The following is a 16,768-nucleotide window of genomic DNA, read 5'->3' as shown; positions in this document are numbered from 1 at the left end:
AGCCTCTTTCCAGCAATCAAACAAAAAGGAGAGAATGATGGTGATAGTCCTGAGACTGAAACTAGCAGGCTCTTACAGCAGGAGATCACTCAGCACAAGCAGGCACACAGATGTTTGTTACTCTGCCACCTTTTAAGTTCTTTAGGCTACACTTTCTGAGAAGCCTTACACGCATTTAAAAATCTCTTGATGAAGTCTGTGTGCTATCTGGTTACAGATTTCAGACAAACAGCAGTGTGTCAGTGTTGTGAAACTCCAAACATGCAGAGAGCTGGGAAAAAACTAAGGGTCCTCCCAGGCAAAGTGTCGTCTCAGGCAGACAGTGCATATCCCCCCTGCCCTAGAGCTTGAGAGCCCTAAATCCTACCTCGCTCAAGAGCCAAGGGCAGACAAACACAATCTTTCAGCTCTGTGTAGCTGTCAGTGTGTTCAGCTCGGAGTGTGTGTCAAGAACAAAACAATATTCACTCTGCCTAATAGACAGACCAGAGCCTAAGCATAAGAACCTCACAGTAGGCGAACAAGTTATTGCACACGTACAGAGCTTCCAAAACCATCCTGAGGTGTGCTCAGATACCTCAGCAGATGTGACACAGGCAGCTTAACTTAGCTCACAAATTAACACCAGATTACGTATATGAGTCCACAGAGTGATATAAAGCCAGGTGGGAACACAGTAAATCTGGATCAAAGGAAAGTCCTAACCTAAGACAAAAAAGTTCATGGCCATGCTTTTTACAGTAGAGCTTATTGAGGGTCCCTGGTTGGCTCTACAGGAACAATGACATTTAAAGCAAAGGGAGTAAAATGCCATTATAGATTTTGGAGGGTTTGGGAAGTCTTGTGAGCAGTCCCAAACTTCTGAATGAAAATCCCATGAAGTTCTCTAGCTCCTAGACATATTAAGAAACACGCTGGCTGGGGTGTGGTCTCTGCATTTTCCCTTACCTTTAGTTCCCTATAAGCAAGATCACTATTCATTAGATTTAACTGCTGGATTTCCTTCTTCTTCAGCCGCTGATCTAATTCACATAGAAGAATGGATTCATTTTCTATTGGCAAAACAATTTCCAAAGCCGTCCTTAAAGAGTTTGTTCTACAAGAAAGGTAACAAATGATGAATGAGGAAAGCAAGCAAGAAAAGACACTCAACATTTTACAGTACAAAAAGCCACAAAGATAATGTAATTGACTGTCTAACAGATCTAATCATCCTCCTCCTGAGGTCAAAAGAGTTTTCCCATCAATTAGTAAGACAAGTAGTGTGAATACTAGTGAATTTAACCAAAAAGATGAAGGAAATAACAGCAAACTTGAGAATACTGCACAGTGATGTTACACAGATTTGGCTCTGTGCTTCTTGGAGAGATTCACACTATCTGCAATATGTATATGAACCAAGTACAACTAAGAAAAAAATTAATCTTATGCAATTAAAAAAAAGGTTAAAAACGTACAGGTATTTTCTGTAATGCATATTGTTTCCTTCACAATACACACGTTAGTTAAAATGAACTATTCTTTAGCTATTATCATGAAGTGTTATTTTATACCTGTTACTTATAATATCCTGAAGCTCTTCCCATTCTTCTTTTAATTTGCTTCTTGTCTCAGAGATAGCAGCCTGCTGCACTTCAACTCCAAGATTTTCCAAGGTAGATGAGATGTTTTCGAATTGTGTCCAACCACTAACAGTTTCACTCTCTATCACCTACAAGATAGGCAGCGCTAATTGCATTAATATGATACTGTATTTCTCAATGGACTAGACAGCTCATAAAATTACAGTCACAAGACTCTCTACGAAAAAAGTGAAAACATCACCTGAAAGTAAGAGTATCTAATGCTTTCTTTTTCTTTAAGACTCCATTTTTAGCTGCATGCAGACCTCTACAACCTTTTACGATCAAAATTTCCCTGTCAGACATATGTCTCAGCTGTATTTTATAAAAGGGTCAATAAATATGGTTCAGCCATTTTTACTACAAGAATAAAGAGAAAACATCTCAGCTATGCTCAAAAGAACAAAACACAAACATTCTGAGATGCTAGATAAGCTTCACACTCCTTTCAAGCAAGGACTTGGAAAATTACATTAATAAATTCTCCAACATCAATTATGTGCCTTTTATTATCCTCTTAAGGACCTCACAAACCTAATCAAGTTTTAAGTCCTGCACATACACCCCTACTATTTGATGGCTCAACTCCGTTGACTCCTCCAACCCTGACCATGGTTCATCACTTACCGCTCCTGCCAATAAAAAGAGCTGCTTTCTGGTTATTTTTACCTTTAGAACTATTTCAACCTGCAGAACACAAACTGAGAGCCACCTATTTCTTCTTTCAGCAACATTTGCAAACTCCACCGCTAAGAATGAATGTAGTTCTGCTGAATGCTAAACCCTTGATTTCCCTTCTACTTCTAATAAACCTGGTCATAAGGATGCTACTTTTCCTAACACAGAGGGGTGAGGGCTCTACATAAGAAAATAACAATTTAGGCACCAGGTACGTTTTTAAAAGATGAACACTTACCTGTAGCTCAAGAAGCTTATTCTGAAGGCATGAAGTGCCTTTTACTTCATCCGTAAAGCCAGATGCTACTTTATCTCGGCTTATTTGTAAAAGTTCCTCCAGGTTACTTCTTTGTGTGTTATAGCTAAAGAAAGATGCAATCACTGTCACAGAGAATATTACTTCTAATTCAATGGAAGAAGGCAGGGTATGGGACTAGCTGACCAATAGATTACTGCGTAAAATAAGCACAGTCTATTGCAAATGCATATTTTTACCTAAGTCCCAAATGAATGGGCATAAATGAGTAATATACAAGAGAGCTGAGAAATTCCTCACCTGGCTGATTTTCAAGTATGAATGTCTGCCTGCAATCTCTAAATTCAGTTTTATGAAAGTAAAAATGTCAGTTCTTTAAAAATGTGCCACTTCTTTTTATTTTGCAATACTTGAAGTTATTAGTAAGGCAGATACAGATTTTTCCAGCCCAAGAAGAGAGCAGAAGAAAAAGTTTCATAGCTCAAAGTGTTCTTGCCACAAAATCCCAATTAATTTTTTTAATTAATTTTGAAGCATTTAGCTACTATAGTGCTTCCTTACCAATTACAGAGCAATGTTTAGTACAGTGTAGTAGAACAAGAACAGAACTCTGCATAGCAGAAGCGCACCCTATGTTCAATAGATTCAATTAATTTATGAATGTCTAGCACAGTACCATCTCTTAATATATAATCATTTTATCCTTTAAAAAGTACCTCTCCAATAAAGCTGGTATGGGCAAATCACTGTCTTCCTCAAATTTCTTTGCACAGCTTTCTCCATTGTGATGTTTCACATCTGGTTCCAAAACTGTATCTGCAGCAGGTCTTGAGGTCTAAGTGAAAATAAAAAAGGCAACAGTGACCTCTGCATCATGCTGCGTTAACACACAGTGAAGACTGACAGACATCTGTGAACCCCTGAAAGAAGCAATCGCTTCATGTTTCCCAAAGGAGATAAGAGGTACCACTCCTGAATACAAGATGTTTTTAAACTCATCAGAACCAAAAGAGCAAATCTTTGAACACTTGCAGCCAGGTCATTCATTCATTCCTTCCACAGATGCTGGGGGTCTTTGGCAAGCACAATCCACTTATGCAAGTTTTTGCTGCAGCTCCATGGACATCCTCGGGCAACCCCAAGGTACTGTCTTCAGCTTTTGTCAGGCTGCTTATACCAGATGGCTTCAGATGCCTCTCGCCCTTGATTCCAGTGTACACTCTACTGCTCGGCTGGAGGCTAGCTTATGTTATACAATTCATACTTTGATTACCCATGAAAGAACAGATTTCATCGTTGTATCAGGGACACTATTAGTAGCCTTACAAGAGGTGTCCCTTCATAATACTCAATTCCTACATATCTTCAAACTATGTAAATGCAGTGGGTCCCTTCCTACAAACCACTGGTCTGGAGGCTGTCTGATGATGAGCTGTCTGCAGCCTTACTTGCATGAATGTTTAACCTGAACAAGACATCTGTGGCATCCAAACAATGAAGTGCAGTATCTTCTCTCTGAAATTATTTCTAAGAAGATACATGTGTTCCAGTTTTCCCTACATTTTTCTAAAGCAAATGCCTCCAACTCTTCACTAGTTTTTCTCTATATATTCTTTGGAACTTGTTCAAATTACAGGGGCACTATGGGTGATTTGCACTTGAACACACATGACGACTCCAGCTAAAAACCACTCTTCAGGAAAATACAATGCAAGGTCAGAGGCTCACATCTCCTCAGGATGCCTAGAGTTGTCCCTTGCACGCTACTTCTTAGTATTCACTTGGTCTACATTCCCAAGGTGCAACGGGTTTTTGATGTCTGACCAGAGGCCTGAGGTCCTACCACAGTAAGAATAGTAACAGAAATAATCAATTTTTCCTTCTGGCAATGATCTTCCTTACACAGGGCACTGTTTTCTAACAGTAAGTATGGACTTCTTACCTCCTGCACTGAGAAGATACCAATTTGTTGAGAAGAACCAGGCTTTTCTCCATTCTCAGAAACAACAGAGCTCCTGCAGTTTAAAAGAAATCTCAGCTTAAGAACAAAATACGAAATACAAAGGGAAAAAAAGAAATCCTAGCTAATGATTAATAACAGTGCAGCTGTGATGGAGGGTAATCAAACATTGTACTTGCCAGTTTATAAATGCTTAAATGTACAGTTACCTATAGTAGTGTACATAGTAACATACTCAGTAATACATTTACCCTATCACAAAATCTATCCATGTATCCAATTTCTACAATGCTACAACACACCAAGCACTCAGTCACCCACTCTTTTTTAGATGACTGTCCTTTTCCAGCATGAGACAGCAGGGCTGTGTAAGTATCTGCCACACTTTGTTGAAGCTTTTCTAGCTTTTGCTCACAGTCTGCAGTCAGTGTCTGTAACCCTGGGATGGTTTCTTCTGATAGTCTTCCCAATATTTTAAGGTTTTCTAATGACTTGCTAAGTTCTCTCTCGCTGCCTTCGTGTGAAAAAAAGGCCTAAACAAAGAAAAACAATATAATGAACTCATGTTAAGTCATGAGGATATGCAATTATTCTCATACATTTTTTTCTGTTTCCATTGTCTTCTCAGATGAGTGCACTTAAAGCATAAGCTGTCAAAACCAGGAGAGAAACATTTATCTTCCCTTGATTCTTTTTCAAATAGAGACAGGAAACAGGATTCCTGGCAACATGTTGCTCAGCTGCATTCACAAGACTATACTGACTCTTGCTTGATTATGTTACTATAATTTTAGCTACTTTGGTCCCAAGTCCTCTTCACACTGATATCAGATATACATGTTCCATTGACTACAGAAAAAGAAGAATTGGACAATTTATTTAAAATATTCCCTATCGATAACTATATTTTCTAGGGTGAAATCAAGATATACTAAAAATCTAACAAAAATATGAACAGAAGGAATGCACCTGAGAATGTTTATTTCTCTTTACTCTTGCATATGTAATATTTGCTGAATGTGAACCCATAAGAAGCAAAGACTAAAACTCCACTGAATTCAGCAAAGACCAAAATTTCATCAGGAGAGCAATTTCTTAATCTTTGAAGTGGTAAACTGGCCACACCAATGCATCTCAAAGAGGAGGAGGAAGGAAAACACTAGAAGTAATGAAGTGTAAAACTCGCTGCTTATGGAATATGTAAAATTCACCATGACTCACCCTGGCAAATGAATCATGAATGTCTTATGTCTAACCCTGTAATTAATTTATATACAGCACAAGCACAGAGGTAAAGTGCAGCTATTGCACTGTGAGAAGATACTCTCACCTGAAGACACCTAACACCATCTATGCAACTGTAACAAATCAAGGGAGTCATACTTAACAATTACAACACTTAACAATTTCTTAGTTTTACATTTTGCCCAGCTAAATCTGTTTAAATGCTTCCATGTCTTTAAAAAAAAAAAAAAAAAAAAAAAAGGAAAAAAAGATACCAGCCATGTAACAAGGAGGTAATTCTAGAAGTCTGCAAAGAGGCTAATATATGCAGTCAAAAAAAGGTAAAGAAATAAATTAGGTAGCCTCTTTATTCTGTATTTACATAGCATAGAGCACAAGGGTCTTGTTCCACAAACACAGACTGCAATAATGTACCTAAAACCGAGTGAGAGGGACAGACAAAGCATTCACAAAGACAGGTAGGTGACCAGATAAGGAATGTGTTAGGTACCTCATGTTCCTTGATGAGCCCTTTGGTTTTATCCATACTTAGGAGTTTCTTCTCTTTGCCTAATTGCTTATTGATTTTTTTAAAAGTTGCATTAAATTTCTTTTTTTCCCTTTCTACTATAAGCTGGACATAGGATACAATTTCACGATGAACTTCCTGCAAAATTCAAAACACATTGTCCCTGTGAGATGGTGAGACAGTATTACAAAGTAAATAAAAACCTCAGAACATACAGTGACCAAAAAAATCATTTTCAAAGATGCAGAGCCTAACGAGAACAGACAGTGGATTCTCCTTCCTATATTATCTCACCTCCCATCTTCTACGAACATCCTTGCTCTTTTCTTCCACTACCAGTTTTTCATGATCAGGTGAAATATTTTTCAGTTGTTCTGCTGCTTTCAAAAATTTGTCAAGAACTTTATTGTCCAGAGCATTAAAAGCCTCCTGCAAGAAAAACATCACAATGGAAAATGACCAGAACTGAATGTAGTTTATTTATCTAATAAAATTACACCAGTAGCATACAAAAGCCATGCATAAAGCATGTACACATTGCATGTATGGGCTGTGGTGGCCCTTGCATGGGTGAGTATGAGGGAATTCTCCACCCCTGCATATCTGCAAAAGGTTGCAGACAGTACCACTGTATGCTTTTTGGAGAAAAGGAGATGTTCTTGTAACTCCTCTTTTAGGGGTGAATTTGGTACCAAAGAAGAATGATTAAGGTCCCTGAACTCTGCCTCATTTCTAGGGAATATACCTGGCCACGACCCATGCCTGTCAGAGAGCGGGTGGAGGTCTGCCTCAGTGCGATGGGACCCTGGGAGATGGATGGCCTGGGGTGAGGCTCTGCGCCACGTCTGGCACACGGCCACCCAGGCCTTGCTGTGCAAGGCAAGGCAACACAGATTCTGTGCACCTCCATTTCTGATACCTCACTAAGGACTCCTTTAAGAGATTCAGATTTTAAGATCAAACACTTTACCAGTTAGTCACTGGGAAAAAGAGGAGATTCAGTATTTATAATCACATTTGAAAAACCTGTCCAAGAATTCAGGATGGGATTCTCGATGGGAATCATAATTATTAATCGGGCAAAAACCCATGGCTGTAGTTCAGAACATGATGAGTTCTGATGGGATGATGGAGTAATTTAAGTTAAGAGAGGGCACTGAATAAACTGCCACACAGATTTACATTTCCTCATTCAAGCTGTCTGCCAAGTTTATATATGCAAAAAGTGCTAAATTAAACAGTTGAAAAAAGCATTAATAACTACCAAAAAAAAAAATCTGATATTTTTCTCACTGTGGTACCTTAGACCCTTAGAGACTAAATAGCACTAATACTCAAATTCATCTGGCTCAGAAAACAAACTCACCTCGTATCTGGAAACACATTCTTCAGGACTTAACTTTTGACTGACAAGGTGCACAGCCTTTGAAATAGAAGCCTCAAGTTCTTTCTGGGTTTCTTCAAAACTGAGCAAAGCCTCCTTCTCTGAGGGTCTCTTCTCAGATTTGGACAAGATATTGTTAATGTCACCCATGACAGCCTTTGAAGAAAGAGACTTTTTTCAAAACATGCCTGAGTGTCAGTAACTACATAAAGCTATTGGTTCATAACATCATTCAAGTTTTTCGAGTTGAGATACTGATCTTTGAAATCTTCTAGTTTTTGCCCCAGAAAGAGTCTGGGAGACTGATTCCAATAGTATAAAACCTTTTCCATTTTACCTGACTGACAAGGAGTCTTCCTAATCACATAATGCTAAAATTAGAGATGTCTGTGTGTATAAAGTACAGTAACAATAAAAAAGGAGTACCTCTATTTTGCCTCTGGCTTCTTTAATTCGTGCCTGTAGTCCAGGGATGTGAGAATGCTCTTGGAACACCGGACTTGAAACGTTTTGTGTCAGGGATCGCAGGACCTCTTCTGCTGCCACAACTTGTTCTCGGCATGAAGTTCCCCTTGCAGCCAGGCTCTGGTTGAATGAAAAGTATTAGAAGTCTCTACAGTGTTTATGTTGTTTTACTTAAAGGAACTGAATGAAAAAGCCAGCCCTGATCATAGGTTATCAACAGTTACTCAAGGAAAAATTCTATATTACAATTATGGTCAGTGTACTGCACTGCAAAAGCTCTGTGTAGAGAGAAAGAAATTTGCTGCCATCCACAGGGGATTCTGTTTGCTGAAACAGTCTTTCTGTCAATGTAACACCTCCCATGTCTTTGCCTTAGAGCCAATTAGACCTATTTTTTAAACAGGGTCTCCCATCCTAACAGCTTTCCAAATGAATGTACAAACTACACATTTGGATATGCATCATCTGATCACAAAGTATATACCAAGGCTCAGACTTTCTTGCTAAAGTACTAAAAGGCGGGAAGCAGCTGGGTATTTTGCATGCAAAAGTAGTGTGTGATATTTGAATATTTATAATGAATTGTCATTATTAGAGCTGTTTTGATCTATGAATATTCAATACATTTTCCTGTTTGATGTTGTCAGTTAGCATTCTTCTAATGATAATCAGTGCTTTATTCTGGATCTCAACCTATTGTACCACAGGTAATAAGCGACACATCTCTTCTGCTCACAGACATGGAGATACAGTACGAGTCGCCTTTTTGGAGGCTGTATTTCAGGGTATCTTTCGTTACTTCATTGGTTTTAAAAAACTAGTGTCACACTGCAAAATAAGGCTTATTTTTTAAACATATGCCCACAACTACAAAAAGATTAATGCATTCTTTTCATAGTCTCATACTCCTAATTCTGTCAACTAAACACAGAGCAAGAAGGCACAAACCAAAAGTAAAATAACATTTATTCTGGCTCACAGTTATTGTAGGTGGATTTAAAAAAGATCTCTGTCTAATTTTTGTACTCGGAGGAGCTCCTTTTGGTGGTCACCTTCCTACCATTAGATTATACTGGCCCTGTTGCAGAAATAGCAAAAGGCAACATAAGACAGTGCTTCAACTTCTCCAATGCAAAGCTTGGCATCTTTGTTCAGTCTCACCTTCACTGGCAGGTGAAGAAAATAAACCAGAATTTCTGCTGAAACTGCTAATTTTTCCACCTGTCACCTGCTGGTGGGGGAAACAGTAATCCCTTGCAGAGAGACATGGGAAATAATAGACTACTGGAAGTAATAAATATATCGGTGCTCACTGCAGATGTGTAGAGCAACTGCCTAGAAGCTGAGATACCCAAATTGCCCAGCATGCCACTGAAAATACTTCAAGCATTCTAGTTTTTGACAGGTAAGCCTTGAATACAGCCAAGTTGTCCTAAACTTTCTCCCTGCGCTGGAGGGCAGATGATAGAAAGCACTGTATGACCAGGGGAAATTCTCAACTCAACACCTTGCAAAGTTTTACTCTGCTAGGAAAGCTGTGCTAGACAGGAGGAATTAATATAACTTAAGAGCAAGCTGTTGATCAGTGGCACCAACAGCACTTCCTCAGCACCTGCTCAGCACCTGGAAATGCTGATGTTGGAAGAGTCATTTATAGCTCATCTGGGAGTGATCCTGGGAAATAACACCAAAACACAGATATGTATATGTAATGCCTTGGCTTTTACCAGTGTTACAGCACAAAATCCACATTCATTTCTGCTTCATTGATGATGGCTTATATTACCCCAGCCACAAATCCATGCTGAAAGATGAGAATCTGATGAGCAAGTATTTCAAGCAGTATTATTTCCATTTTCACCTGCAAACGTTCCTTCAGCTCAGGTTCCACAAGCCCCTCATGACTGATCTCACTCAGCAGACATCCAGCCTCTGCTGCCCAGCTGTCCACCCCTCCAAGGAGCTCGTCAGTTTTCTCCAGGCTCCCTGGAAGCTCCCTGGTCTTTTCAGCAGCACCTGTGCTCTCTTCACCACCAACCTATAAACAAAGAGCAGGGTAAGATATTCATTCCCCTCATCGGTTCACAGGGCTCTCCACTACCCTCCTGCAGAGCACAGTCACCACTTGAGTTACTTTCCAGCTTTAGCACCCAACAGGGGTTGAAGAAGAAATAAATGCCAAACACATTGGTAAATAAACCACGTGAGGCTCGGTTCTTCAACCCCAAGAGCAGGTGGGACAGCATAACCTGTGTCCATATGGCCTGCCCCCTCCCCTATAAACAAGCAGCCACAGCCACACTACTACCGAGAGTAATTCCTGGGCTGCAGCATCCCCCAGTCTATGCCATGGAACTGTCCAAGAGAACAACAGCTGGGGTTGGTCAAATCAAGACCAGGGAGGGTGCTAACAGTTTAACAATACTGGCAGTCACAGGCTACAGCTCAAGCATTTAACCTTGCCTTTTTATATACAAAAATAGATATAATATATATTATAGCCATAATGTCCAAAGCAATGCCAGAAAAATAACTCCTGAAGTCCTTAAGCCCTTGTAAGGGTGCAAGAGGCCTCTTTATCCCTGCTTTCTGAATGTATTTCCTAAAAGCATCTCTTACTAAAGGTTTTTCTAGGAAACTCTCGATTTCCTTCACCCTGGGGAACAGGTTTCCTTTGATCTTCTTGCATTCTCACCAAGCTCATCTGCTACAAAAATGTTGTCATATTTTGCCACCATCTATTGTCACAGCAGTACCTTTAATGAATGTGAATGAAAGGCTCAGCTTTGAAAATTAAGAGCTCTAATACTCCCAGGCAGAGTGAAAATGTCATTCTTGTGAAAGCATTCTAGGAAATGTAATATACATAACATTAAGCAGGTTGTATAGGAATTTACAGCAGCCTAAAAACCTGTCAAGTGAGATGGTGTGAAGTCGCACAACCCTGGAAATATCTGTGCAGCAATAATTACTTTCTACTAGCTGAGACACAGATTATAAAATTTAGCAAAGGCTCACAAGCTCTTAACAAATTGATTATTTCTGTCTCTGAACTTGAATAAAGAGCTTCATTCTGCAACAAGACTTCCTTTTATAAGTGGTTTTAAAATTTCCATTTAAACAATTGAACACTTTCCATTGTGTTATAAAGAGCATTTAACTGAGTTTAAAAGACTTAAAAATGGGATGCCTCTGTGCATTCTCTGTTCCTCCTGTTTTAAAACTAGCAATACTGAGTTGACTGAAAGATTCATTCATCTCTTATTAGCAAGCTAAGTCTAGAAAACACCACTTTGAAGGCTGCATGGCAAAAGAGTCATATGACACTAGTAACTTACAAAGTGTGTCCTCTTGATGAACTTCGCCCATCTCCTGTTCAGTTTCTTCAGCTCTTTGGCAATATTTGATCCAACTTGCTCTTTGCTAACTTTGATAAGATAATTTCCAGCTTCATTTAAGGAACCATGAACCAAATTCCACTTTGCCAGATTCTCAGCAGGGATCTAGACAGAGACACTGAAATTGTTTAAACAGAACCGTGCCGAAAGTCTATTTCCAAATTGAAGAACAGAAAAGCAACAACAACAGCCACGTATAATGCTTTCTTTCTAGAAGGCTTCCAGGTATCTGTCTGTCATTACAAAGAGAAATCCAGCCACATACCTCTTTCAGATGCTCATCTCTGTTTTCATCCAGCCACATCTTTAGTAAGTGGATGTTTTCTGTATAATTACTCCAGGAAGACAGGACTTTCTCTAGGGTGGTATTTACATTGGAAATATAGTCTCTGCACACAGAAATCTTTGACCGCACTGTCTTAAAAAGTTTGCTAATTTCTTGAGGATCTCCAGCTAGGACATCAAATAGGGAATATCGTTATACATTTGGATGGGAACAGATGCTAATTACAAAGAAGCAGTATTTTATACAAAACGTAAGAGGGAGTTAAAACTGATGATGGCACATCGGTTCAAAATAGAGGTCTTCATATCAGTTTATGTGCACAAACTTACCTAAATCAGGACTGCTTATGTTTTTGTTTTTCAAATCTTCACAGATGTGAGTAGCAGTTTCTAGTTGCGTTTCAAGTCTCTTTTCTTCAATGAAATTCTGCCCAAAGTGAAAAGTAATTGGCATGGGTAACACTAACCTACATAAAACTAGGTAGGAAATGTAGCCTGGGATACATTTCTCTAAGTATGAGCCTACAACCTGCATCCCATCCAGCAACTCATCTGCACCCTTTAGTCTGAAACAGACTTGCTCTTTTTTCTGCTCGTGCAGAGAGTAACTTAAATGGGAACATAAATTCCTGAATGCCATTGCCTAAGTCACAGCCCTGCATGGGTCAGGACTACCTATTTCAAAAATTCACAGCTCTAGGACAATATTGAAAAATGGCATCTAGAACAAGACAGGCAGAATTTAGTCACGTAAGTCAAAAAAGTGATGAAAGTGAAAGGTGAGTTTCTCTGCATGCACAGAAATACCGACATGCCTAGTTCCTGCCACAGATCAAGTAGGATCCAAACTGAGGATGGAAAGGCTGAGGGAGGAAGAAATGAGAGCAGAAAAGGAGACTCGTGCTTTGAACATTCACCCAGGGAATGAGGGTTGATCCTCAGTCCCTCTGAGCTGCATCTCACCCCAGAGCTCCCCACTCCTACAAATGTATTATCCAGTGGGCTACAAAACAACCCCTCCTGTGGCCATGACAAACCTAGGCCACCACGCCACCACTCAGCCAGGACTGCACAGCATGGGACCAGAAGAGCCAGCAACAAGCCTTAAACTCCTGGGGAAAGCTCTATATTCTATCAGCTTGAGAAAGATCACGAACCACAACTGCAGAAATAACATGATAATAAGTATTTAGGAAACCAACTGAACCAAGAAACTCAGTGCAGATTAACTCTGTACTCCCATCTCACCACAGGGTAAGGTTAATACTGTTCAGGAAAACTGGTATTTTACAGAACCTCCTGTTGCCTCCTTCCATAGTTCCGAGGCTGGTGAAATTCCCATTCATTTAGCTAGGGATTGGCCAGGCTGAAAAGCTTCAGAGAAACTCTTTAGAAACTCCACTAAGACGGAATTCACAAGGAGTCCCATTAACTGGAGACAGGGCAAAACTGATGGCATCAGCATTTTCATCTCTCTGCCACTATCCTTGACGCAGTATTCTTTGTCAGTATTTGGGCTAGGGTAATCCATCCCCTACTATAAGCCTACATGTGGCATTATTTTAGTAACTTGAGTCCAGAAGCTGAGCTAAGCACAAAATGTAACAAAATAAGACAATTCATCATATTCACCCTGAAGGACAAGGGAGTAAGGAAGCTGGGAAAAGGAAGAGACAACAGCAAAAGGCAGTATTACCCAGCACTGTGAGTAATGTTTGTTTTTGAAGATAGCTACTACTGAACTGCCCCAGAGAGATTGGTATGGATTTGTGCTAGGGAAGAGGTGCTACTGCTGGCTCTATAAATAGTCTAGAAAGAAAGAAATCCTCACAATAAAGAATAAAAAAGGGCAGAGAGAAGATTACAGTCACAGCTTTCTCTACTTCTCCAAACTGAAGAAAGAACTCTCATTCAGAGCAAAATGGGAAGACATGGAGGGGAAAGAAAGCTTCCATGGAAGTCTACCTGTCCTTTGATTAAATCCCAAATCTCACAAGTCTACCACGCTTCTGCCAACTATCACAGGATCTTCAGATAAGGACAGACACAAGCTTGAAGCTCAAAGAGAGGTGAGAAAGAAGAATTATTGTCTGGGTGTGATACCTATATTTTAAACTTACATTCCAATTTTCCAGCAGTGATTCCACGGACTCTTTTGACCCATATTTCATGTCTGAAATATTCAGCTTTAACATCACCTCATTGGCAATGGCTGAGCACAGTCCATAGTGGTATTCAAGAAAGGTGCTGGACCCTGTGAAACTAATATTGCTGAATCTGCAAACGGTGAAATGTTTCAAAAGTTGATTCAAAATCATTGGATGTAGAAGACATTAATCTATAAGGTTTCTAGCATAAAAACTCAGAATTACATATATGTAAACATTATTTTGTTAGGACAGGAGTAAATTTTTAAGATAACAGTTCATATTTTTAAGTAGCAACAATTTTGAGTCAATACTGACTGCTCAGTTTATAAAAAACCTTAAACACCCAGAGAAGGGGCATCTGCCATCTATATGTCATAGCGTCTCAGGTTACCGACACAGATTCGCTGGTGATTTTAGAAAATATCCACCAACCGACATATGGGGTTGCACAACCTGTAGATCTCAGTGATGTTAGAAGGCGGAAATTATTTTCAAAAATGAGAGAATCCCCACCTTCAGAGAAATCTGTACATTCAAAATAGTCATGTTTCCTACCCCTAGTGGGTGTTTCCTATCCACACTAGCAAAGCGCATCTGAAAATGTTCTGTTAATGAGCTCCATTCTGTACACTATGTAATTAAACATTCATTGGACCAATAAGTGACTCTGTGCTTAAGTGTAAAATGCTCTTTTTCTGCAAGGCATAAATAAATTATATGCTTTGTTTCAGAACAGCTGAGCAAGTCAATAGCAGAGCTAGAATACAATGTAGTCAAAGTAGAGGGAATTTGAGTATCACAACCTTCTTTTCATTTCCTCTAGCTTTTCAGGCAAGACTAGCGGCATACTCTTCTCATCTTCATTCTTAAATGACTGAAGGGTGTCCAAGTGAGAATCAAAACAATTCATCAAGCCCTGGGGAGAAGACGACATAGTAAACCAGTCATTTTTATTCTAAGTATTTCATCTGGGAATCTGCAAGTCACGAGCCATTAGGGTGAGAGCTATTAAGAACTAGTCAGCACAAGACAATCTTCCAGTGTCTTTACTCATCAAAGTGTAATGGAACTATTGATCTCATCACCTTCTAAAGTGTATGTTTAGTGCAGTACTATCTGATTTCTCTTACCACTGTGCATCTAGTTAAATATAAGGAACATGAATCTACACTACCCATGCTCTGTTTTTTCTGCACTTTCACTGTCACCTTTAGGACAAAAAAAAAAAAAAGTGTCATTGTAACAGCTTCAGTACATTAAGTTGTTCTGTGCTATGTGTTAGCACAGAGTTGACAGCAAAACCAGATCCATAAACCTATTATGTCACACTTATTTAATATGTCATTTGACTGCTCAACAAATTTACATCTAACACCAGACTGATAGCATATCACATTAACTCTCTGACAGCCAGTATCACATGATTGAAAACTATTTTACAGCCATGTGTCTTAGCACCAAATTCCCTATGAAAAATAAAATGTAAAATGCATTGCACAGAATATAAGCATATTCATAAATGGCATATAAAGAAATATGCTAAAAGTTCATTTCTGTGTAATAAAGCCTGCCACAAAACATGGTAATGGAAATGGCAAAATCCTGGGGCAGCCCACAACCCCCAATACTGCACAGATTTTAAACACTTTGTGTCCTGGTTTCAGCCGAGATAGTTAATTTTCTTCTTAGTAGCTGGTCCAGTGCTATGTTTTGGATTTGGTGTGAGAACAATGTTGACACCACACTGATGTTTTTGGTTGTTGCTTGCTAATGTTTATACCAAGTCAAAGACTTTCCAGTTTCTTGGTCCCTGCCAGCCAGAGGGCTAGGGGGGCACAAGAAGTTGGGAGGGGACACAACCAGGACAGCTGACTCCTACTAGCAAAGAGGATATTCCATACCATATGACATCATGCTGAGTATATATAAGCTGGAGGAAGTAGGAGGAGGGGGGGACGTTTGCCATTATGGCATTTGTCTTCCCAAGTAACTGTGAGGTGTGATGGAGCCCTGCTGTCCTGGAGATGGCTGAACACCTGCCTGCCCATGGGAAGCGGTGAATGAATTCTTTGCTTTGCTTCGCTTGTGTGTGTGGTTTTTGCCTTACTTATTAAATTTTTTTTATCTCCATCCTTGAGTTTTACATTCCTTTCCAATTCTCCTCCCCATCCCTCTGGGTGAGGGGGAGCAGTGAGTGGCTGCATGGTGCTTAGTTACCAGCTGGGGTTAAGCCAAAACAACTTGATTTTGTAACCTTACAACTATTCCAGTCAGACAGTTATGGACATTGGTGGGTAATTTCCTGGACTTTAAAAGAAAGTAAATTTTCCATTATAAGGCACCACCTTGGCAACAAGATCCCCATATGAGATATACTAAAAGGACTGACTAAAGGAAGGCGGGGGGGTGTGGGGTGTGTGCGCGGGGGGGGAGCAGAATTCTCAGCAGAATGTCTTCCCATCAGGAAAAGTGGATTTGACAGAAATTAAGTATCTTGGGTTTCTTCTTCTTCAGGAACTTCATGATTTTATCTACATGTTCAATGGGAAAAAAGAAACTCCTAAACCAATGACATCTCTCTCTCTGTCTCATTCTTAGAAATGCTTTAGCTACTTCAGCTAAACAACAAAAATCACAGATCAAATCGCTAAAGTCTGGCAAAGCTGTCATCAGTTAAAAAGCCATCTTGTAACAGGAACTGACTAGCAACAGTACAAAAACTGGTGTTATTAAGCCATTCACAAGAACCTCTGTTTCCCATTTTTTCAAATTCACTTTAAGGACATGTCACAAAAACATCCAACTTCCCCTTGTTCA

General features: G+C 39.6%; 1 protein-coding gene across 2 annotated transcripts in view; it reads right to left on the bottom strand.

The window, feature by feature from the left end:
* SYNE2 (spectrin repeat containing nuclear envelope protein 2) overlaps nucleotides 1-16,768 on the bottom strand; it is a 189,300-nt gene that overhangs the window by 137,590 nt on the left and 34,942 nt on the right. For both annotated transcript variants that reach the window (XM_080395851.1, XM_080395850.1), the window contains exons 13-28: nucleotides 14,755-14,867; nucleotides 13,922-14,078; nucleotides 12,132-12,228; nucleotides 11,782-11,969; nucleotides 11,457-11,621; nucleotides 9,980-10,156; nucleotides 8,080-8,238; nucleotides 7,636-7,809; nucleotides 6,564-6,698; nucleotides 6,252-6,407; nucleotides 4,838-5,049; nucleotides 4,499-4,571; nucleotides 3,273-3,391; nucleotides 2,539-2,662; nucleotides 1,554-1,711; nucleotides 949-1,096 (exon numbers count right to left, since the gene is read on the bottom strand). In XM_080395851.1, the coding sequence (XP_080251977.1) occupies nucleotides 949-1,096; nucleotides 1,554-1,711; nucleotides 2,539-2,662; nucleotides 3,273-3,391; nucleotides 4,499-4,571; nucleotides 4,838-5,049; nucleotides 6,252-6,407; nucleotides 6,564-6,698; nucleotides 7,636-7,809; nucleotides 8,080-8,238; nucleotides 9,980-10,156; nucleotides 11,457-11,621; nucleotides 11,782-11,969; nucleotides 12,132-12,228; nucleotides 13,922-14,078; nucleotides 14,755-14,867 (2,355 nt within the window). The remainder of the gene's footprint in view (nucleotides 1-948; nucleotides 1,097-1,553; nucleotides 1,712-2,538; nucleotides 2,663-3,272; nucleotides 3,392-4,498; nucleotides 4,572-4,837; nucleotides 5,050-6,251; nucleotides 6,408-6,563; nucleotides 6,699-7,635; nucleotides 7,810-8,079; nucleotides 8,239-9,979; nucleotides 10,157-11,456; nucleotides 11,622-11,781; nucleotides 11,970-12,131; nucleotides 12,229-13,921; nucleotides 14,079-14,754; nucleotides 14,868-16,768) is intronic.

Source organism: Falco punctatus (genome assembly GCF_963210335.1).
Source record: "Falco punctatus genome assembly, chromosome: 7".
NCBI lineage: Eukaryota > Metazoa > Chordata > Aves > Falconiformes > Falconidae > Falco > Falco punctatus.
This window is presented reverse-complemented; position numbering and strand designations above follow the sequence as displayed.